General features: G+C 37.2%; 1 protein-coding gene across 2 annotated transcripts in view; it reads right to left on the minus strand.

Moving 5' to 3' along the window:
• The window catches only part of JAG2 (jagged canonical Notch ligand 2), a 73,002-nt gene that overhangs the window by 5,215 nt on the left and 44,206 nt on the right, over positions 1-23,581 (minus strand). For both annotated transcript variants that reach the window (XM_049828825.1, XM_049828826.1), the window contains exons 6-25: positions 21,033-21,163; positions 20,531-20,650; positions 18,061-18,174; positions 17,035-17,148; positions 16,352-16,465; positions 15,763-15,809; positions 15,312-15,485; positions 12,826-12,976; positions 12,358-12,522; positions 11,653-11,766; positions 10,112-10,225; positions 9,613-9,726; positions 8,549-8,665; positions 7,495-7,522; positions 6,342-6,427; positions 3,981-4,094; positions 3,662-3,777; positions 1,753-1,998; positions 1,182-1,313; positions 11-167 (exon numbers count right to left, since the gene is read on the minus strand). In XM_049828825.1, coding sequence (XP_049684782.1) covers positions 11-167; positions 1,182-1,313; positions 1,753-1,998; positions 3,662-3,777; positions 3,981-4,094; positions 6,342-6,427; positions 7,495-7,522; positions 8,549-8,665; positions 9,613-9,726; positions 10,112-10,225; positions 11,653-11,766; positions 12,358-12,522; positions 12,826-12,976; positions 15,312-15,485; positions 15,763-15,809; positions 16,352-16,465; positions 17,035-17,148; positions 18,061-18,174; positions 20,531-20,650; positions 21,033-21,163 — 2,468 coding nt within the window. The remainder of the gene's footprint in view (positions 1-10; positions 168-1,181; positions 1,314-1,752; positions 1,999-3,661; positions 3,778-3,980; positions 4,095-6,341; positions 6,428-7,494; positions 7,523-8,548; positions 8,666-9,612; positions 9,727-10,111; positions 10,226-11,652; positions 11,767-12,357; positions 12,523-12,825; positions 12,977-15,311; positions 15,486-15,762; positions 15,810-16,351; positions 16,466-17,034; positions 17,149-18,060; positions 18,175-20,530; positions 20,651-21,032; positions 21,164-23,581) is intronic.

The following is a 23,581-nucleotide window of genomic DNA, read 5'->3' on the forward strand; positions in this document are numbered from 1 at the left end:
GGAACCTTACCTGATGATGAATTCCCAACAACGATGGTTTCTACTTTGACTTCAGTTACTGCCAACATAACAGTGCTGTTTTGCCGCTTAGTGATTGCATTTACTATTGTATTAGCAGCATTCTGTATGAGACTATTATCTTGTTCATCTTGATGTGGAACAAAAGACTAAAGGGAGTGAAGGGGAAAACCAAAAGTTATTGCAATCACCTAACCATGGAAATCTACTTTTTAAATTCAGCTACATCTTAATTGTGTTCACTAGGTTGAATTTACCTGACAGTAGTTACAAAAGTAACCTAGTAGTACAAAAGTTTACTGTAGCAATAGCATAGCTGGCTCTATCCAAACTGCAGATGCAGTGTCAGACTTGGTGGGTAACACGCCTACTTGTTAATCAAGCATACCTCAAAAGCCAGCTGACTTCCATGTTACTTACACTGCTGAGCTAAACTTAGTCATAGTTTGGAGCACTTCAAGTCATGTGGATTATCTAGATAGAAGCTTGGACTAATAACAGTCTGCTCTATTTATACCGTACACTTTGCTTCCTGCATCATGGCTCAGCATGTTCTTTATGGTACTGGTAGAGACAGACAGTCCAGCTTCTGCCTGGATAAACACTTTACTATGAAAATTAACTCTTTCTTGGAAACTAAGCAACATACAAGCACTGAGTGATTGGCCTGTAAATGCCTCTGAAGCTAGTCTTTAGCTCAGTAGGGCAACAGCTACTTTCATCTACTCAACTTGCACCTTCTTCTACTTCCCACTTAGCACATATGTATTTAATGAACATCCTGAAGCAGCCATACTTTAAATGCACAGCAAAAACTTCTTCACAAGAACCAGTCCAGCCACCTGCAACCATATCTCCTTACTGAAAAGGTCAATAGCCCAAGATTTCTGACATAACGGGTAGGTACCTGTTCACTAATTTGGGCTGAATTAGTTTTTAGAGTAATTTATCAGGAGGTTGTGGTAGCCTTCTGTTATTAATGAAACCTGCAGTTTCAGCTATCTGGCATTATAGGAAATTGCAAGATCACAAAATTGCTTTGCAGTCAGGCTAAGTCACAGACTGCAGTACCTGCATTGAAGTGAAACAAGCTTAAACCTCTACCCCAGCATAAGCTATTAAGAAAACATTTTTCTATATATTAATACAAGTCTCATACTTACAATAGCAACTTCCACTGCATTCTCTGTGGAGTAAGACAGATCACATAGTATTATCAGAGTTCTGTCCCTAGAAACAGTCCTAGTAGCTGGTAAATACCGAATTTCAGAACAGATATTTTCAGTTGTAGTGCCCTGTTAGAAGCAAGAGAGATTGCATGACTTTTAGTTTAAGTAAAAAATAGTACATAAAAGTAAACATCTTCAGAGTTTTTGCAGTTACTGAGACCTGACGAAGGCAGCAAGAAAGGGCAAAAAAAGTGAAGAACAGGGTTTTGGAATGAAGGGTGAGAAACTGAGCTTGCGTAACTATCCTAGTATAGTCTGAGCCCATCTTGAAATGTAAGAAAGTAGTTCTTTCAGATTTAAAAAACAAAAATAAAATATTCAGTACAAACCCTAATTTTGCCTTGCCCTTTAGACAAAGCACAATTAATAGCAATACAGAACTCTAATAATAAATTTTGCAAGTTTATGACAACAAGGAGTCATATTAGAAACATTCATCTTCCATGTTTTGACATGGAATATCCCTACATATATTGTCATACGTCATTAATAATTTTGTTCTCACCTGAGGGACTTTGTCTCCGTTAAAAATTAAAGTAATTCTAGCACAGTCATTGTCCAAGTACCCAGAATTAGGCAGACACTTGATATTGGCAGGCAGAGGTTCAGAGGCACCGCATTCTCCCCAGTCTGTGCATGGTGGCTGAAAACATTTCATATACTTCTCCTGGCATTCTTGACCCATGGGACACTGGTTATTTGAATTATCCCAGTGTTTGTGTAACAGACAAGGTTTTTTCCCACACCACACCTAGAAATTAAAAAGAACAAAGTACGGTTACAGTTAATTGCTCTTATACATCAAATCAAAATAACCAATTCACATAAGATGGTCAAGCTCTACTACCGTCTGCAAAAAATCCAGATTTCAATACTGCTGTAGTCCTAGTAGCAGATGGAGTTGCTCTTCCACAAAATGAGAACATTTCGTATGGACAAAAGAGTAAAAACGGTGCAAAGATTACCCAAGATACCACTGACTGGGCATATCTCCTTAGAGGCTTATGGATTTGTCCCACATAACTGAGTTATACAGAAATTCAAGCATCTATTTTGAACTAGTCATCTAGGCTTCTATAATCTAGAAAGATAAACACCTCCACAAGGATTAATTTCTCTTCAATAGTTATACCAAGATCCTTGCCACAGAAAGTTGAAGATCTTAAGGGCTGACGCACATTGGTGATAAGCACTGTCACTTCAACCACTCTCCCAAAAGAAAACAGTATGCTGGTACCCCCAAGTTACTGAGGTGTAGCAAGCTCCAAATGTGGCTCCATTTCATGATGTAAACTCTAAGATTCTATATAATACTATACAACTATTAGTTTAGGAACCTATGGATTTCTTAAAGCACAGCTGCAGCAAGAACGAGTATTTTTTCCATTACGCATGAAAGCGCCAAACACCATATATGGGTAAGTTGCATTTACTGCACCGCCATTTCTGAGATTCTAGTTACCTTCATGTAGTTATCTTCTGAAGACATCTCAAATTTGAAATCACACCACCATAAAGAGTCTAAAATAGCATTTCTAAATGACTTAGTTATTTCTTTGCCTACAGCGCATACCTAGCTAAACAAAATAAGATTAAGGCTAGATAGAGTAGTAAAACCCAGAGGTTTTTAAACTGGTGCTTCCAGTGAAACATGGGAGACTGCTCTGTAAAGTAATGTTCTAAGTGCTATTAGCGCTCATCTGGACCCACCCACCTAGCCCTACAACTTGTAAGCAGCACTGATCTTGTCTATCTCCAACTGTGATGTAAAGCTGCACAGGTACCACAAATCCACTGAGAAAAGCTATCTTGGGAGGGCTGAAGGCTTGGAACACATATACTAACATGTTCAATCTGCATTTAGCTGGTTTTATTTTTTTTCTAAGTCACAACCACCAGGATATAGTCCATAATAAATATATAAAGGTTGCAATTTGTCAATTCATAAACCTACTGAAGGACAAGGACAATACAAAAAGATGATTATTACCCACTGAAGAAACTTTTCTTCCTACATGTCCTTTACCTTGGAACTAATGTTTCACAAAATTAAGATCTCTAAAACTGTGTTTGTAAAGCTTTGTCAGAGTGATTTATTTATCCTTTCAAGGGTCATTATTCCATTCCAGTTCATATTTCCTCTTCTGCAAGAAATGCCTGTCTGCTTCTAGAGAGCTTCTTCTAGCAGGTAGAGAGCAGGACAGTAGCTTATGATTATAAAGACAATCCTATAAGTATTTTCACAGGAAGTCATTAGACACATTTTTCCTTTTTTTTTTTTTAACCAAAGGCAGTTTGGGGGAGACTTATGCAAGAGTCTAGATGGGAAAAAAAAAAGGAGATTAACTTGTGCACAATGAACAACAAGTTTGTTTCAGCCAGAAGGATGTAAGAATATAGGTCAAAATGCCTACCTTGGTGCAGTCAATACGGCCATCCAAACAGTGGCAGTTGTTGCATTCTTGATCCCATCTGCTGCCATGGGGAAAGGTCATTCCTTTAAGCCAGCAAGGCTTTCCAATTCCAATCACTAAGGAGGGGGGGGAAAAAAAAAAAAAAAAAAAAAAGCACACTCAGACACTTTACCTCTTCAAGTTACTGAAGCCATAGAAGTTTAAATCAGAAAAATACTAGCTACTGTTCCTTACGTATCAGACTACTATATATAAACTCTATACTGGCTACATTGTACCCTATTGTTTGGGTAAAGGTTGATTGCAGATATAGGAATACCTTCTTGGCACCTAGGACCAATTCTTCCAGGGGGACAAGTGCATCGGTATCCGTTTATTTCATCAATACAAGTGGCACCATATCCACAAGGGGAAGACTGGCATTCATCAATATCTAGATAGAAAATAGGTAAAACTCAATGGCAAGTATGTAGAACATTTTAATTAAACATTTACTGAGACGTAATCTGACAATACCCACTTTCTTAACAAAGAAAGTACAGTTTGGCTTCAGAATTAATCCTGTAATTGGATAGTTCTACCATTTCAGCAGTAACCTCCAACAGATTTCTTGTAACTGCACCCTAATTGAAGTTCTGGTGATCAAAGAAGCAGTCATATGCTGACTCATCTCACAGAGCAAAGGTGTTAGACAGCTGAAGGTGCTAATGTCTTCTCCACATTCAGCTATAGAACTGAAGTCACACATCCTGTTCTGATACCAATCTTAGGCATTTAGTCTTCCCAGAAAAGCACATGCCTTCAGGAAGTTATCACAGTGCAAGAGCTGTACAATGACTTGGCTCAACAGTGCTTGAAAAAAGTGACTTACTACAATACAATTCACCATAAGGAAGAAGAGGAATAGTTTAGTTTGTAACATTTGATGTTACTTTTCTTAATAACCTTGAAATAGTGAGTAGATTAATTTAGTACACACACAATTAGCACAAAAGCCTCTTAAAAACCAACCTTCAAAGATTCAGAGGCTTAGCCATAGAAATCTATTGAAAAAGGCAGGGAAGCATAGTCCATTTGATGGACAGCAGTGTGTTGTTATCCTGGGGAACTGACCAATACTAATTTATGCAATGGTCTGCCAACAAAGGCAACAGAAACCAACCTGTCAAGTTGCGAGCCACAGGCACCAACTGCTTAATTTTCAACTATAACCATTCTCTTCCAAAACATCTTTCAAAAGGTTTCCTTCCATTGAAAATGAAGGCCCACTCCAACCCCTCAGAAAAACTGTTTAAACACCAGTTCTTGACTGATGCACAGTATCGTTTCATCTTCCGTGTCTGAAGGACTGGACTTAGAAAGTGAACATGATAAACGGTAGTAGTGAGACTGTTACCCATGTAGGCCATGGAAAATACCAAATGGATGTAGAAGGGCTTTTGGTGCTATTCTAGCTTCTTTCAGAAGCACTCTAAGATGAAGTTTGATGCAAATACGTAAGTATCTAAACTATTACAGGGTTTAACTACTCTTTCCTCCTCTCTTCAAGCTATGTTGGTTTAAGATTATCCAGCCTCTGTATGCTGAAAAAAGTGACTGTTAATTCTGTTTCTGTTATTAGCCATAAGCGGCATTTTTGTCAGAGCTACTCCTTTTGTCTATACCAGTCTAAACATGAAAAAAAGTCTGCAGTCCCATTACAAATGCACAGTACTTGCCTTCAACTACAAACAGTCCTCTCTGCATTTCTTGTCTGGAAAAGGAGAATTCAATATCCCTCACTGCATGTCTGGATCTAGACACATGATTTATCTGCCATCCCTGGTTCTATGTCCAGAGATTACTAAGATGATGCTACCACAAGTACTAGTCACCCTCTGACTAGAGATGTTGGCTCATTTACTACCTGCCAGAATGAGGATGAAATCTCAACTTGAAAGCACACCAACATACTGATGGAGTAGAAGGACCAAGCCCAACAGACTCAGTCTGATCTTCTGAAGAGGTAAAAATAAAGTAAAAATAAGGTATCACATGCAAGTCAAAATGGTAATATTCCATTAAAAAAACAAACAAACAAAAAACACACAAACAAAAAACCCCACCAACAAAAACCCACCAGCTCTTCCACAACACTTCAATACAGTTTTAGGGTCTTTTGTTCTCCCTTCTTTTCAGTTTCTATCCTTCAGGATAATTCAGTGCAACAGGTTTGTTTTATAGCTTTGAAAGACCTTTATCATACTTCTGTTGTTCACATGCCAGCACTACAGTCCTGATGTTTTTGTTTTCATTTGCAATGCCTCAGTGGATTTCAGTTACTAACGTTAAGTGGAACACCTAGTGATATATGTCATCTTTAACAAGTTGCTTATCAGTAAAAATACTTAATAAGCTTCTATGAAGCCAACATCCCAGAACCTTCACAAATGTCTGACAAAGTTCAGCAACCGGTCTTTGAGTATAATTTAAGCAACGCAGTTCCATTTAATGAAATGAAGAAAGGAACATAAGTTGCCATTATTTACAAGCTATCAGTACCTGGCTGACTGACAGGTGGCTTCTGCTTCATTATTTGGAATTCAGCTAACCTAATGAAAAAAGGGTAACAGGGTGTTCTTTCCAATTTGTGCGTCAGAATGGTACAATCTTTCAGGTCTTTACCCATACAGGTACTTACTAATTCTGCAGTCAGGACCAGCAAACCCAGGTGCACATTCACATCGGAACCAATTCACACCATCAACACAGATGCCTCCATTGTAACTGTAAAAATAATAAACCTATCATTACACCAAGCGTTCTCGGTGTAGATTCACTAGTCTAAAGATGAGCAAAAACCATAGGTCTCATGCAGCGTGTTCAAATGCATATTTCTATTGTCCCTAGTCATAATACTTTCTCACTATTCAATAATGAAGAATGTTAAAGTCCATGCTAATTCATAATATGAGTCTACTTAATAAGCCATATACACTGTTTCATTGGTCTCTAATTAAAGCTTTGTTAATTAAACCTCCTGTTTATGGGGATGACCTATTCCCATCAACAGAGAAAGAATAATGTTAGATAAAAAAATACTGCTTGGTAAGTCACCTATAAAACAGCAACATCCTACAGAAGTGCATGCATGTGTGAGGAAGTGGATCAACAGAACTCAAGGAGATAAAACAGCACTGTAAAGTGAATATGAAGAAAGCCTAGGCTTTTGGAAAGTTGCTTTTTTGTTGTTTTTTGTTGTTGTTTTTGTTTTAATACACAAAGTCCAGGTTATTGCATCAGAATGGACAGCAGAGAAAGATATGGTAGATGGTTTGCCTCATCCCCATATCAGTATTTTTCCCTTTCAATCATAAATATCAATGTCTATATTTAAAATACTCCCACTGTATCTTCCAAAAAATTAATTTTGTTTTAAAAACACATTTATACATAGTATTTGATCTAACAGGACTTTTTTATATTATCTATTTATTGTAAATAAACAGGTTTTGATTTTTTTTTTTTTTTTTATCCTAAAACTCAATGGTAGGTGCTTGAAATGTTATGAAGTCTGATTCATTTCATATCACAGTAATTTACTAGTCAGTTCTGGTACAAAGACTACACTAAAATACTTCAACCTGTTCATACATGAATCTACTCAGCATTGTTTTGTTGTCTTTGCTGTCAAGGAATAGATAAGGCATGGCAAAAAATGGTTTTAAGATTTTTACAGAGGCCGGCTTTAATTATAGTAGGGTAGAATTAGTTCTAATCTGGAATGGAAATCCATATTACTATGCTCACTTTTATTTTCACAATAGTTACAGAAGTGGCATTCGCATACTTACCATGGATGAGGGTTGCAGTCATTGGTGTCTATAAAAAAAAGAATACAGACTAGTGTAACTAGTGGCACATTTATGTTCTAATGTCTAATATAGTTCAAGAGACACTATATTTGATGGAAAGCAAAGCAAAGTAATACAGCATTGAATGTTTTCTTCCACACTTGCAAAGAAAGTTCAATTAGACTTAACTGACCAATGAAAGACCTTAATTCTACGAATACACTCACAAATGCAAAATTTTATGACTTTGCTGTATTTTGATATATCAACAGCACAGACTGACACACAGTGTGATGGCAACGTAACGGAAATAAAACAGGGTATTGGTTACATTGGTCATGGATAATTCAACCAGGCTCTAAAAGCTTTCTAAAGGATTACTACTACTTCAGCATTTCATATGTATACCTGCAACTAGCCAGATTTCTTAAATGGCTCCGAATTCTTTGTTAGCATTTATACTAGCACTGTCAGCTTTAAAACAGCTGATTAGAGCATATATCAATACAACAGTAATTTCACAGTAGATTTAGAGTAAAAATGGAGCTCAAATTTAGATATTCCCCCCCCCCCCCCCCCCCCCGCCTCTGTCACACTTTTGGGGGGGGGGGGGGGGTTAAAAAAAAAAAAAAAAAAATCAAAGTTGCAGACTTTACTCCACCTAACCAATTCATTGTGTTGGTATGTCAACATAGTTAACTGCTATCCTCAGAGAAAATGGAATATACATTAATGCCTGTCTTTCCACATATTTTTCATTATTAAAACCACTATTTTCTGCAAGGATTTTTTTGCTCTGCACATGTTTCCAAAAATTGTATTTCTATAGAAGGCTCAAAGTCTTATTTTGGCAGAGACTAGGTACAAAAAGAAGCATGCCAAATTCTTCATTCATTACTCGAGCATCATCTTCTTTACCTACCTCCCACCCTGAATGATTCGGATGTTTTGGCACGTGAACTCTATCAACTTGCTTTGTTTCAGTTAACAGCTCCGTGCCAGACACTCCTAATATACCAGGGGAAAGCAGGGGAAGAAAGGAGAAAAGCCTTACTCTGTGTGCATGTACGTCCTTCCCATCCCTCTTTGCAGATGCAAGAAAAGGAATCTCCACTGCCAACACATGTTCCACCATTCATGCAAGGGTTTGGAATACAGCTGCTGTTTTTAGCTTTGAAAACAGAAAAGGTCTCGATTTAGCACAGAAAATAAAAACTATCTAATCATCTGGATATGTCAATATCACAATCCCAAAGAGCATTTAAGTCAACAGTACAAGACTTACAAGATGGTCAGAAGACTCCAAAAATAGTCACATCACATGATAATCTCTCACCTACCTTTATCACCATCCCAATTCAATTGTTTGATTGAAACATTAAGTTTCACAGAAAAATTATCTATTTTTTCCCTATCTGTGTAAGCGTCCTTCAAATACTTCTGAATTCCTACTTTGCAGTGAGTTACCTAGGTCATGAGGTGTACTTCATAATAAAATACTAGTATTTAAAGTTCAGATTTTCATTAAATGCCACAGTTGTATGCAGAAAGTAGAAAAGCTATACTAAGTTATCTTCATCCAACTTCTTGGACCTAATGGAAGTTTCGTGTTCAGAAAAATGTACCACAGAGACTGCATTCAAACCTCAGAAAGATCAAGAGTAGTTCCCTATAGCAGACAGTAACCCTGCAAATCCCCTAGGAAGAACCACTTCATTTCGTTTTTCCTGAGTATGTCTGCTCATATCCCTTTCGATCACAAACTTACTCCATTATGAACCTTCAAGCAAAGTGGGGGACTAAGTTACCAAGAAAACTTACACAGGATCTCTAAAGACTAACAGAGAAGTCAAGACTCAAGTCTAAGTGTTCCAAATCTGCTTAGGAGAAGCTATGTGAAAGACCATGTAAGCAACCTGCAGAGAACAGCTTTCTAAAAGTCAGTATTGTGTCAGGTGAGTGGAAGAAATTAATCTAAACTTCAGTCACCAGCCAACTGGAACAGCTTTGAACTAGCCAGCTAGAAGAATGGTGTGCCTATTTACTAAACAGTTAAGTATTATTTAAACACCTCTCCACCTCTTCTGGCTTTATCTGTAGACAATTTAAAAAGCTTACCAGTGTTGCAAGTACTTCCTATCCATTCTGGAGGACATGAACAGCGGAATGTATCTCCATCATCATAGCAGGTTCCACCATTGCTACAAGTATTTGCATCACATTGGTATTCACCTATCCATCACAATAAAACAGTTTTAATTTCCACTGGTCATGCTGAATTTTAAGACCAGGTACTTTTTGATCACAAAAATACTTTGAAAGAGACTTCATATTTAAATGCAACAGTACTAGAAATGCATCGTTCCACTTGCTGCGTTACAGTAAACAACCAAAAGAGTGGAATCTAAGGGCATCTCTTACAACATTATTTCACTACATGAAGGAATAAATTTTTTTAAATGTTCCATTTTGTTGCTGGGAAACTGGAAAAGGTAATGAATATATGCCTATTATTTCACTGCAATTGTTTTATTTTAAATTTCAGGAACTCTAGTCTCATGAGAAGAAAGAAAACAAATCTTTGGATAAACTAAAGATCAAAGTAAAGAACACTTACGTGAATGGCAAGTTTTGCCTTTCCAGTCATTCTTACACTCACAATAGAAGTCATTTACCAAATCAATGCATCGGCCACCGTTGTGACATGGATTAGGAGAACAGTCATTGAAATCTAGAAAAAGAGTTATTCAAATTAGATGATCTAGCCCAGCCAAGGCCATGAGAAAGTATAAAATACTTCTTCATAAAGGAAATAAATTGTGTACTACTTCGGAAGACAGCATTCCTAATTGTTATCTTTATATAAGCAAGGAAAAAACTCTGATTTAATACAGAACAATATGAAAGATTTTCTGACAGCTTAAGAGAAAAAGTGTAATTTAGTATGGCTTTTAAGTAGAGCACCAAAAGTAGTTACATTTTTTCAGCAAAGAAGCTGTATTCTGAACTTCAGAGAAAACTTTCTAGTAGGGACCACAATGTCCTGAAAAGGATCCCCAGCCCAGTACATCCACATTAGGTTCCCTCTCCTGCTTTATGTCTCAAAATACAGAGAGTTAAAGCCATTAAATGGCTTAACTGTATATACACATACATACATATATGTGTACATACACATACATATATACATACATATATGTGTGTGCATACATACATTAAACACATACATAGACATACATGAATTTTAGAGGAGGTTCTTTTCCCTTGAGAGAAACATTTTAATAGGTAGAACATAATCATTCCAGACAGAACTTCATCTAGACCACACAGAAAGCTCTTCTGACAGCGATAGCTGCCAAAAGCTTCTCAGTCTTTATTTCACATCTCAATTGGTGCATGTCCTGTAATAACTCTCAGCAAGTCCTTGCCATCATGTTTTAGAAGGGGCTTCATTCAGAGCAGAAAAAGAACCAACTGCAGTTTCCTCTGAGGTAACATAACCATGAAATAGCCTAGTAGGCTTCTTTGTCAACTAAGGCCCAATATGTCTCAAGCCAGAGCAGCAAGAGTGAAGGCCTGCTCCCATTGAACCCAGAATACAAAACACTGACTCATGATATTAATTGAGTAAAAATTCAGACTTCAACAGGTTTTTTTCTTACTAAAGGAATAGATATTAAACTTATAAATTTCTTCAGTAAGGTGGAAGTGCATTACAGCTTGCACTGGCTTGAAGCTAAAAAGCTTTTCAAGTTTGGGAACTACTGTGTATGAGTAGATTGGGTGAGGGACAAACTGTTATGTACAGTAAGTACTAAAAAGTATGTATGTTATAGCAATAAATGCAATATAATGACTTGACCCCCCCTAACAGGGTATATTCACTTTTGCCTCTACTCAGAAGAAAAAGAAGTTCTCTCCTCCTGAGATACATCCTGTACTATACCAAAGAATCAGATTATGGTCATATTAAAGGAACTGAGCCTTTTAGAGCTACTACCCAAAAATCTTCTTGAAAATACTTTTGCAAACAATACTGGGTAGACTGTAATTATAGAACAGAGAAACTACCCCATTATTATTAACCACATACCAACCATCAATAACTGTTACAGCAAAGTTGTAATATTTGACCCTGCAATGCTTAGCAGTACTCACTTGTGTCACACAATTCTCCTTCCCAGCCACTTGAGCAGAAACATCTAAATGAATCAACTTCATCAATGCACGTCCCACCATTCTTGCAAGGTTTCCCAAGACAATCATTGATATCTATGACAAAAAGTCAACAATTATCACTTAAGGCTGTCTTCACCTACCTAAAGGAGTGATCTACACTTGTGTCTCTAGGAAAAGCAGCACAAAGTTATAGTCCATTTGTACATACATAAGAACAGGTCAAACATCTGTTTTTCAAGTCTGGTAAGGTTTCTAGATGTAGTCTCTCATGTAGCAAGTCAAACCAGGGCATTAAGTTTACCTGGCAAAAATATCCAGGTGTTCAAGAAATACCTGGAACAACAATATACACACTCCTAAGTTGTGCTTCAATGTGTCTGTCCCTTCTTTATCATTCCCATGTTGGTGAAATGCATGGCGTCTTATAAGACTGTACATAAAGGTAGTGGGTACAGACACATTCACAATGAAGTTGGAGAAAACCAGTTTTCTTTCACAGAGGAAGCGTGAACCACTACAAAAGACAACTGTTACCAGAAGAAACTGGATTTCAAGCAGTACACCTGAAACAATGCTCTGTGAAACTTTCAAATAAAACATTAAGATTTTAATAATGTTGTTAAGATTCATAACAAAAACTAAGTTTTAGAGCAACAAAGTAATTTGGAAGAAACTCCTACTTACTCTCATGACAGTATATTCCAGTAAAACCTCTTTCACAGGCACAAGTAAAATTCCCTCCTGGCTGACTAATACACCGTCCGTGAGGCCCACAAACATTAGATGAAATGAAGCGAATTCCTTCTTGGGTAGCATTAGTGAAGACTTCTATTGTACAGCTGTCTATTACTAAGAATGAGAAGTACATCATCAGACTAATAATCTGCACCACCAATCAGGTTTTTTAGTTTTGAAAAAAGTTATAAAAAAATTAAGACTAATCACAATTTAAAAGTTACATAACTAAGTTACCCTCTACTTCTTCATAAATAAGGACTGTTACAAGCTTTTCTTCTCACTACCTCACTATTTCACAAAGTCCAAGTGAATACAATAAAAATGTTTCTGCATTATGCTATTCCCAGAAATAATACCTTTCTTTTTAATGTACCACCAATAAATTAAGACAAGTTTCTGGACAACAGCAGGTACCTTTACAAGAATTGTTCTTGCAGTGGTCCTTGAGATGAGAACAATTCTTTCCATCATAGTCATCAGGGCAGGCACAGTAATAGTCTCCTCCTAGATCATAGCACTTAGCCCCGTTCTGGCAAGGGTTAGGTTCACAGAAATCAATATCCATCTGTAAGAGAGACCACAGTTAGCAGCAGCTGCTTCATTTCCCAGGAGTAAGCAGCATTATCTATGTTGCCAAAGACACAGATGAAGCTAATGTACAGGGAACCTCAAGTTTATAAGAGGGTTTATGAATCATATATATTGCATTCCATCCTGTAACACAGAGAAACTTCAGGTTACATTAGTCAATCCTAATACAAAGCTTTTCTAACACTGCTAAAAAGTTATTCCTTTGCAAGAGGCTCAGTAAACACATTTGCAATAACTTAGCAAAGAAGCAGCCGTTAAAAGACATCTTACTGTGACTATTCTGGATTATTATAAGTCACTTCTCTGTCCTTCACACCCACATACTAAGTGCGATGATGCAAGTTAAATACCAGTGTGCTTGTCAACATTGTATCTGCAAGACACTTAAAATACACAGAACCTTAAAAAAACCCAACCCTATTCTCTAGAGCATCCTTATATCAATTAACACATAGAATTTTTTAATAGAACCACATAGCTTGGAAGGGACCTCTAGAGGTCAGCTACTCCCCACCTCCTGCTCAAAGTAGGTCTAGTTAAAATCAAGCTGCTCAGGGCCTTATTCTTAGAAGTACTATCACCATGCCAATTTGCACACGGAAATACTAGGTACATTTTGAACACTTCTTACCATCTAAACCAAAAAGCAAAACTTAAACCCAGCTTTCGTGACATAACCCTTAACACAGACAAATTGCTGTAGCAAAGCAATTCTGCTTCTTCTACATTTTAGACTGAAACATAATATCACTGATTGGTGATGTCCTAAATTGGCCTCAAAATCCACAAGGCAGCCTCAAAAGGTATACTGTTACATCACAGTATCTTTCCTCCAAATTGTTATTCTTAAGGATTGCTCTTCTCCCCCCGCAAATGAATTTTTTCCTCTTCACATATCTCTTGAAAGATAGCTTTCCTAAACCTTACAGACATAAAATTAAGTCCAATAGTGGATTTGGTCAATATTTTCAGTAGTTCTGTAGCTAAAACAGGAGAAAAATGCAAAGCTTACCAAAACAGAAGGAACACAAATAGTGTTAAGTATTTAATTCAGAGGAGCACATACAATTCCAGCTGCAATGGAGGGACTCACAGCAAGCTATTTCGTGCTCTCGTATGGAACATTCAAAGCAAACTACAAAGAATAGCTAAGGTCTGAGAAAGATTCTCAGATCTCCTCTATCAGATGTCTCCATTTGTTTCCTTCCATTAGTGTAAATTTCCCCTTCCCAATGCAAGTTCAGTAGCTGGTACTTTAGCATCTGGAATCAATGGTAGATATTTCCGGCAACACACAAGGCAAGCAGCCAACTCCCCCCTATTATTCAAACAGATTTGCTAAAACTTTAATTACACTGTATGGTATGAATCAGCCAAGAGTAAACCTCTAAAGCTATGATCCTTATGTAGAAATAGTACATGAGCTATTAGGTACTGCACCAGTTCTATTAAACCAGTCAGAATTTGCAACCCTTTTTAATTTTGAATAAAAGGATGGCATTGTTTCTTCAACAATGCAAATAATACAAAATAAAGTTACTTCAGCATTTAGAGAGATCACTCCAATGTCCTCCATGAAAAATTCTGAAGCAAATCAAACAAAATTCTAACCCAATGCCTCCAGTTGATGCTGTCTCGCTAACCGTAACACTTTCATAAATTTGGCTATCAGCGAAAGCAGAAAGGACATACTTAGGGTAATATAATTTTACATTGAAAAGTCTAATGTCCTCCCTAGAAAAAGGAAGACCTTCATTATCAGGAAGTACTTTATGAATTATCACTAGCACTTCAGTATTTCAGATCTGAATCCTTATTTAAACACTAGAACTACAGGTTCCTAAAATTATCTCAAACAGAAAGTTCTGAGAGTCGACACTTGCATATCTGCCTGCCTTTAATTATATGGATACTCCTACCAACAACAGCAGGATTACTTGAAAGGTAATTTCATTATGTACTTCAGAGTTATTAGCATGAAGACCTAAAATGTGCTAGCGTAACAAAAGGACACAGGTCCTGAAAATTGCAAAGGAAAACATTTCAAGCTTAAGGAATACTTGCAGCCTTAAAACATTTAGGAGAGCCAACACCTACATGCAACAACTCGCAGTTTACCAGACTGCAAACTCAAGTGTTACAGCTACTATGACAGCACTACACAACAAATTTGCTTATTCAAAGTATCATGTAACAGCTACGTTAGTAATGCTTTAGCCTTGGGTTACTCCCATTTAAACCCAGAGATATGTTTCTTTCAAGAATTCAATCCATGAGAAGTATTGCAATAATGTCACCACTGCCCTCACCTCACAGAAGACTCCTGAGAAGCCCTGTGAACACAGGCAACTGAATCCATTCACCAGGTCTTTGCAGCGGCCTCCATTTTGGCATGGATTGCTTTCACACTCATTTGTTTCTGTCTCACAGTTTTTTCCTGTGAAACCACGAGGGCATAAGCAATGGTAACCATTCACTTCATCCTTCACAGAGGGGAAAAAAAAAAAAGGCAAAAGTAGAAAGATTTGTTTATTGATAAAACTTGCACACAAGAACTCAAGTTATTTCTATACTCTGGATTCATGAACAGCAGTAACAGCACATAAAATTATTTCGTGAAATGGTACAAGAGTCTGCAAGTGCAACATTACACTTTTAACATTTAACCTCATTTAACCAAATGTAATTCCAAACTACAGAATTCATAACTATCCAGAAAAAGATTAGTTTTCAATATGGCACATAATAAACAAGAGTTACCTTACAAGTCCCTCCATGTTGACATTGTCCATGACAGTCATTAATATCTATGGATAAAATATGCAACACATTAGAATTTACACTGCAAAGTCAAAGTCTAGCATAAAAAATGGAGAACAAATAATTTGCAGGAAGGATTTTTTTCTGGATGTTTCAATGGAAAGCAAGGATGCTTGATGTCTTAAGAGGTTCTTATTTTAAAAAATATGCAATAGAAAACTACATATTACATGTTTCTATTACAGTGTAATAGAAATTCAATCAAATGCTATCAGATAAATTTCATATCTAACATTTTAGCTTAGAAGTATTTTAAATTTAACCAGTATATCATATCATTCAGAATAAGGGATGAGTGAGTAGGAAGACATTAGAGTTATGGAAGTGTATATCTAACCTCCTTTTAATACCATTTACATGTCTCAATAAATTTTCCAACAGTATTTTCAATTTATGTTGCTGGAAGTTAGAAAAATCCTGACAACAGGTATTTTTTCTTGTACAAGTATGTGTACTATCATTCATCATAAAACCTATTTTAAAGAATAGTGCATCCTATGGTCAACATACATACTAAAGAAATACTAACTGATATGACAATTTACTCCTGTCCATCCTGGAATGCAGTCACAGTAATATCCACCAATGAGATTTTTGCAAGAGTAAGCATTAACACAGGGTTTCCCCTCACACTCATTAGCATCTGTGAAAGAAGATAAAAGAAAGAAGAGAATAAAGAACAAACCCAGAAACAGATTACCACAGCACCAAGCAAAGTTTCCATGCAATCCAAGCATCAGAAGCTCATATTATACATTGGTAGAGCACTAAAACCATTTACATACCACAAGTTTTTAATGCATACTTGTCTATAGTAGCACATGCATATTATCTTACTTTTTCCCCTTTGCCAAAATTCAAAAAGGTATTATATGTTAGTCAGGTCAAATCCCTTCCTTGCCTCTGTAAGCTTATAGTCACTGTTCTGCCACCATGAAGGAGCTACCATCACCAATGCTGTATTTTGAAACAGAAAAGTTACTGGGCATTCTAGAAGAACTATAAGTAAGCTTAAGTTGCAGCTTAAATAGTTATAGGTTCCCTTGAAACTTCTGGCTTTAAGATCTAAAGAAGAGCTAAGATACCAATAGCAACACACATCTTCAATGTTTTCTTCAATAAAATCATGTCAGAAACACACTTACATAGAGTTATTCATTATTTGGGAATAATCTCCAGTAGTCTTCAAAACTTTAGAGGGTAATTACTTACCGAGCTGACATGTTGCTCCAATCCACTGTTGTGGACATATACACTCAAATGCATTAACGCCATCAATACAGGTCCCTCCTTGAGCACAAGGGTTAGATGCGCATTCGTCAATATCTGGAAAGTCAAAGTGTGCCATGGTTTAAAACTTGGCTTAACCTGTTTTGGGTTTGGGTTTTTTTTGTTTTGTGTTTTGTTTTCTTTGTTGTTGTTTTTTGTGGGTTTTTTTTGTTGTTGTTTGTTTGGGGTTTTTTAAAAGTTATTTTGAGATGAAGGGGGAGAATGTACAAATAAGCTTAGGAACAGACTAACATTTCTAACCTAATTTTTACTTAGGCTTTTCTCACATCTTTAAGATAGGGTACAGAGGAACTCTGAAATTTTCTATCTGCAAACAGCAAGAAGATTGAGTTAATCTGCCAATGATGAACACATTCATTGAAAGTCATGTTCCTAGACCATGACACAAGTTTAGCCAGGTTTTTTTTGGAGTTTTGGTTGGGTTTTTTTGAGGATAGTTGATGTTAAAAAATGGATGACACATCCCCCCCCCCCCCCCCCCCCCCAGTGTTCCAAATCACAGTCAACATGCAAACCAACTACATAAGTCTCCAATACATTTCAACTACTTCCCTGTCTTCCAAACCAGACTCCTTTAAAGAAGTAATCTACTTTTCTACAACCTTAAGAAGGGGAGAACCTTTCACGTGTATATTTGTATTTCTTAAAATGAATCCATTCTGTATTTTGCTTTAGACTAGCTAAAGAGTCAGAAAGTGTCCTACAAGCTTTGGCAACAGGGTATTTCTTTGGATATGGTCTAGTTATGCTTTTGATAACCTGTGGATTTCAACTGTTGTTAAATAGATACTGCTGGCTGCACAGTACCATTACTCTTTTCAGAGCTGTTAAAAGACAGGTAAGGTAAGACTGTCACCAAATTCCATACCCACAGAGCATGATATTGTCAAGTAAGCTGCATCAACCCTTCCAACCTAACAGGTCAGTCATCAATAAATGCATACCCACCAATGGCACATGTTGGTCCACTCCACCCTGATGGGCAGTGACACTTGAAGCCTGACGAAATTTCATGACAAATTCCACCATTAGCACAGGGATTAGATACACAAGCATGCTCCGCTGGAAAGAGGGAAAGAAATTCTTGCTAAATACTCTTCCAGTATCAATTAAGGACAACTTACATGGTTAGAAATTGTGTTCTGATTAAAAGTGACCAAGAACATGACCAGTGGAGAGGTGCCTGTACAGAAGTTTGAAGCCTCCCTCTCCCAGCTGCAGAGAGCAAGATTCCCAGTAGGAGACTGAAGCATGATTTTACTAAACGTGCATCATGCTTCAATATCTACTGACTAGAAAGCCTAAAGGTAGACAAGTCACTGTCTCAGTATCCCAGGAGCTAGAGAAGTGTCCTATTAACCTACTGCTTCCAGCCACACACTTGCACTTCCAGGGTGCTCCAGCACTGTTTTTTTTTTCCTTCAGTGAGACAAAACAGATATGCTGTATGCAGAGGTCTGAACAGTAGTAGTAGTTTCAGTATCAAAGGTCTGTTTAGCTTCATTCTAATACTGTTCCTTGGAAACAGCAAAGAATACAGCTACTTGCAATTATAGGTAGTACTGCTTGTTGTCACTCTATTTAGGGCTGTAACACTTGCAGAAGCTGCACTAAGCAACAATCAAGTTGATGGCGTACAACTTGTCCCTCCTCATTTTTAATATTTTCCCTCTCAAAAGCCAATGAAGCTTTTGGAAAGAAGAAAACAATCCCCTTACTAGGAAGACTTTCTAATTGTTGCTAGCATTTATATTTCGGAATCTTTCTTGCAGGCATGTTATCTAGTTTGAAAACTGAATTTACATTTTCATGATGTTAGGTACTAGTACCTAAAGCAGCTGATATACCAATCTACTGTACAGTTAATAATCCGTACAGAACTCATCAAGTGTATGGCTCCCTTTTTTCCCTGCCTCCTCATCTGAAGAGCCAAGGTGCTTCCCCACAACTTTCAGGGCAAGCAAAGACAAGATTTCAACCATTCTAGCTAAAACTTTGCATCACATTCTAACAGCTGAAGCAAAATTCAAGTTTTGATAGTATCATTAATATCACATAGCACTTTATAGAAGTTCAAATTTGTTCTACATCCTGATAAATGTGAAAACCTTCTGCTGATAATAGTTTAGTGAACTTAAGGTCAAACAGTTAAGTGAAGGAAAAAAATGGGTTCTTTCCACCTACACTTACATCTATCAAGGAATAGCAAAATTCAAAGTGAGAAGACTGGGAATACCACATTTTAAAAAAAGGGATTTAACAATCCATCATGGCAAAGAAAGTCACTGCAGAACACCCAACTGAATACTACACATGAAAAAGCTGAAGTGAAAGCTTTCCTTTTTCTCCAAACATCAAATCTTTAAAGCAAAATAGGAAAGAAATAGAAATTGCACACTTGCCCTTTCATCTGCAGACACAGCATAATCAGGAAAAGTCTCCAAATACCAAAATAGTCTCCAGTATGTGAAAATTTTGGTCCTTGTGCAACACATACACAGATAAAAATGAAAAAAGCAATATGCTATCTTTGTACTGTGGTCAAGATATGAAGCAGTTTTTCAAGTTGGATTGACACAGATCTGTTATGAGTCTAGTCAAGAAGGCGTACTTCATCAGAAATATGGTTCAAATGCTTTCCTCCATTTTGCCAATGGGAACAGGGAAGACACTTAACTTTGTTTATAGACTGCTCAAGGTGACTTTGTAAGAGGGCTTGAGCACATTTCCATAGTGGTTAACATCTAGATTATTAATGCAAATGTATTACAAGTCCCATATTAAAAGAAGATTTTAAAAATCAAGTTTCAATTGATCAAAAAGGATAGTGACCATATTCAGGCAGCTAAAAATTGGGCCAAAACCCCACACCACACTTAAAACCGAAGCGTTCATCACTACTACCTTCCTTAGTCTCCAGCTTGTATAATATGCATATTTGCAAGCAAGCCAGAAGACAACAAAATGGGTAGCAGGGAGAAAGGTAACAGGGAAAGCTGCACCTGTAACCCATTTCCATAAGACTATAGCGCAATTGCATGTTTGGATTAAAGAAGCAAAGAAATCAAAGGAAAGAAATATTCTCAGTCTTATCTAAATCCAAGGGAAACTGTTGCAGCATTTCTATTATCTTCAGTGGTTTTTGAATAGCCAGCCTAAGACACTAGACAGGAGAGACAGCTGGCATATCCCTGCTGACACACAAAGTAACAATCAAGTTGAAAGGACAAGCTGCATGACATCACTTTTCACACTTCCCCTCTCAGAAACCAAGCTAGCTTTTGGAAAGGAGAAAACACCTCCTCTAGAAAAATAAAACCAACAATGAGCATATAAAAATGCCACCTGGCTAACTAGAACATAGCCATGCCTAAAACAGTTTCAGATTTCTGAAGATACATGCAATATCCAGAAGTACCAATTTCGCAGTTCTTTCCGGAGTAGCCATCTGGGCAAGCACAGCGATATTCATCTGGTTCGGTATTCATACAGGTTCCACCGTTCAGGCAGGGATGGTGATTTCCACAGTAATTCAGATCTGGACAGAGAAAAGTGTCAATCAAGAGGGAGCACAAATCTCACCAGTTTAATCCCTTGTCAGACATACAGATACCTTTCTAGCTTGAACATTATTTACCCACATCATCCCCATATTCCATTAGTTAGCCTGTCACCTGGTAACTATCCATGGAACGGGGAAGGATGAGCAAGAGACAACTACATGAGTTAGAAGAGTCAGGACCATTCCAAGCCTTTTGTCATAAACTTCCTATACTTACGATGTTTAGGCATTATCTGCCATAAAAGAATTAGGCACAGAAATACTCAGGTAGTTGCACACTAGCAGAAAAAAATGGTTAATGAGTTATCAGTTAATCATGCAATTTAATTTATTTTTCCTGGACATTAATGTTAAGTACCTTTGTTACAGAGCAGGCCACCCCAGTTGGTTTCACAATTACACTGCCATGGTTCATTACAGCTCCCATGAGCACAGCCTGGGTAGCGGACACACTCATCACAGAACTGTCCTTGCCAACCATAATGACACCTAAGATGTAAGTTCACATGTTAAAAGTTAGCAACATGATGCTTAATTATCAGCATTACAGGTATTTAGAACACTACACTTACCATTCTCAAGAACAAGTTCAACTGTTCAATGGGCAACAGAAAACAAAACTTTGTTTCTCCTGTTTAAAAGGGACATACTAGTCCTGTTGAACATCCTTACTGGAACTCATCTTGCTCAACTGTATTACATACCACAGCAAACAACACCAAGCACTACTTGTTATAAGAACTGTACATAAATTAGTTGTTCTTTCAGGAGAAGTCCCATCTGCCAGAGAGGCAGCTGTCTTGTCAATTTCTCAGGACTTAGTTTCTCAAGAGAACCCTTTTTAAAGATTTACTCTATTACATCCTCAGTGTTCTCTAGTGACGTTTTGAAAAAAGTGCTCTTTGGAAAAAGGAGGAGAGAGAACAGAAACAAAAGCCACTAATAATTCATTTGTTTTAAACAGAGTTGAAATTTCAGCACAAGATTTCTTCAGAGACCAATATCTTTGTTATCTGTAACAAAATTCTACTAACAAAAGCAATTGTTTATGCTACAGGAAAAGTGCTAAAGTCTGAACTTAAAAAAAAAAGAAAAAAGGGACATAGGCTAATTTTTTTTTTTTAAACCTATATTTCACACCACATTTTAATAAAAAAGAAATAGTAAGCTTACTCTTTTGGGCAAAACCCCACCCCATTCGGCCTGTTATTTTAAGAGTATTTCTTACAAACAATTTAAGAGCCACACTAGCAACAAAGAGATGCATAAAAACACACTGAATGGGAGTTGGGCACATGCATGCCAGTGGAGCCCTAATGCCTAGGGGAAAAAAGCATTAGAATGGAAACTACATTTTTACATTTAACACCACCATTCTATTATTGGCATGCTTTGAACATCATAAAAGAACAGAAAATAAATTCTTAAGTCTTTGGGGTGTGGTGAGAGAAGACAAGGAAAAGTGTCAGTGAGGAGTCTTGGTTCCTTGTGAATCAATCTACTTCCACCATTTTCAGTTAACTGTATCAATCCCCAGAGGAATAGAACAGGTTATGCTGGCAGCATTTTATTTCAATTTCTACTATTTTCATAGGCAGAAAGAGTCTAGATGCAGATCTTTGCAAGTTTGGTTGTTGTTTTTTTAAAATATAAAGTTCTAGAACTACTCCAAGTTCTTAGTTTCAGTATCTGTTCCTCATGCTCCCTCATAGTCGTGGGATCCCTAAGGAGAGCCTCAACTGTGTACCTAGTCCAGAGGCCTCCAATCACTCATCTTAAGCAAGGCTGTCAGAAGCCTGGAGAACATACGTATTTCAGAAGCAGCTTTCTTTTGCTGTATTAGCAGTAAGAGGAAACAAATACTGCTCCTGCTAAATTTGATCTCTTCCTTCCTCCTCAAGGACAGAAAAATCTTTTCAGGGGCTGGTAATAAACAATAAAAAAATAGCACACTGTAACTCACTTTGCTGGCCCCAACCCAAATCTTCATCCATGCCAAATGTGGCACTACTGCCAGTGATTCACCATGACTATCCTAGCCAGAACCAACTCCCCACCCACATATAACAAGCACTTTCAAGGGCTGAAAGTCTGCATCACAAAGCAAATAATCACAATAACTCAATTTGGTTTCCATACCCAATGGGTAACGTGTCTTTGTTTAACACTGCACTAGTGATTAAGGGTGCAAAGAAAAATACAGCTACCTTCTTAGAACTTGAAGGCACCTTAAGGACCTACTTGAGTTTGTAGGTATGCTTGACTGCATTAAAATTAGTTCAACAGAAAAGGATTGTTGCTTTTTCATGATATTCAAGATAGTCAAAGTTTACTGTTAAAGTCACCACCAAGCCCGAGGGAAATAATTTCTAGAGGCTAAAAGCAGTCCAAAGGAACACAGTGTTTACAAGTCAAAAGGTTACTATGTGGTAAGCTGATCAGCCTTCAGTTTACAAGGAAGAGTAAATTAGGATTTCCTCTTGAACAGGAAGTCTGGTCGCATCCTACATTAGCAGGTGCTAGAGCAGCTTTAATTCCACTTCCTTCTAAAAAGATAAGTTTACATGGATCTCAGCTCACTCCTAGAGCAAGATCAATAAAGTGAAATCAATTCAGAAACAGGCATATTGTAATTTATGAGAAAAATATCAAGCCAAACCACAAGGATTAAAAAAGGCTAGTGATCCACTATGAGAAGCCCAAAAGGTACAGATACAAAAGCAACATCTTCTATAAAAAACCCAAACAACAAAAAAAAACCAACCCAAAAAAACCAACCAAAATTCATTTTCAAGTAACAACAACTTGTGTAAAAGCCAAAAGGAAACTACTAGTTACTTAATGGTGGGCTAGTTACTTTTTCCCTGCTTCTCCCAGGTGAGAATAATTTGTTGGAAGTTTCTGCAA

Source organism: Accipiter gentilis, chromosome 25 (assembly GCF_929443795.1).
Source record: "Accipiter gentilis chromosome 25, bAccGen1.1, whole genome shotgun sequence".
NCBI classification, from domain to species: Eukaryota; Metazoa; Chordata; class Aves; order Accipitriformes; family Accipitridae; genus Astur; species Astur gentilis.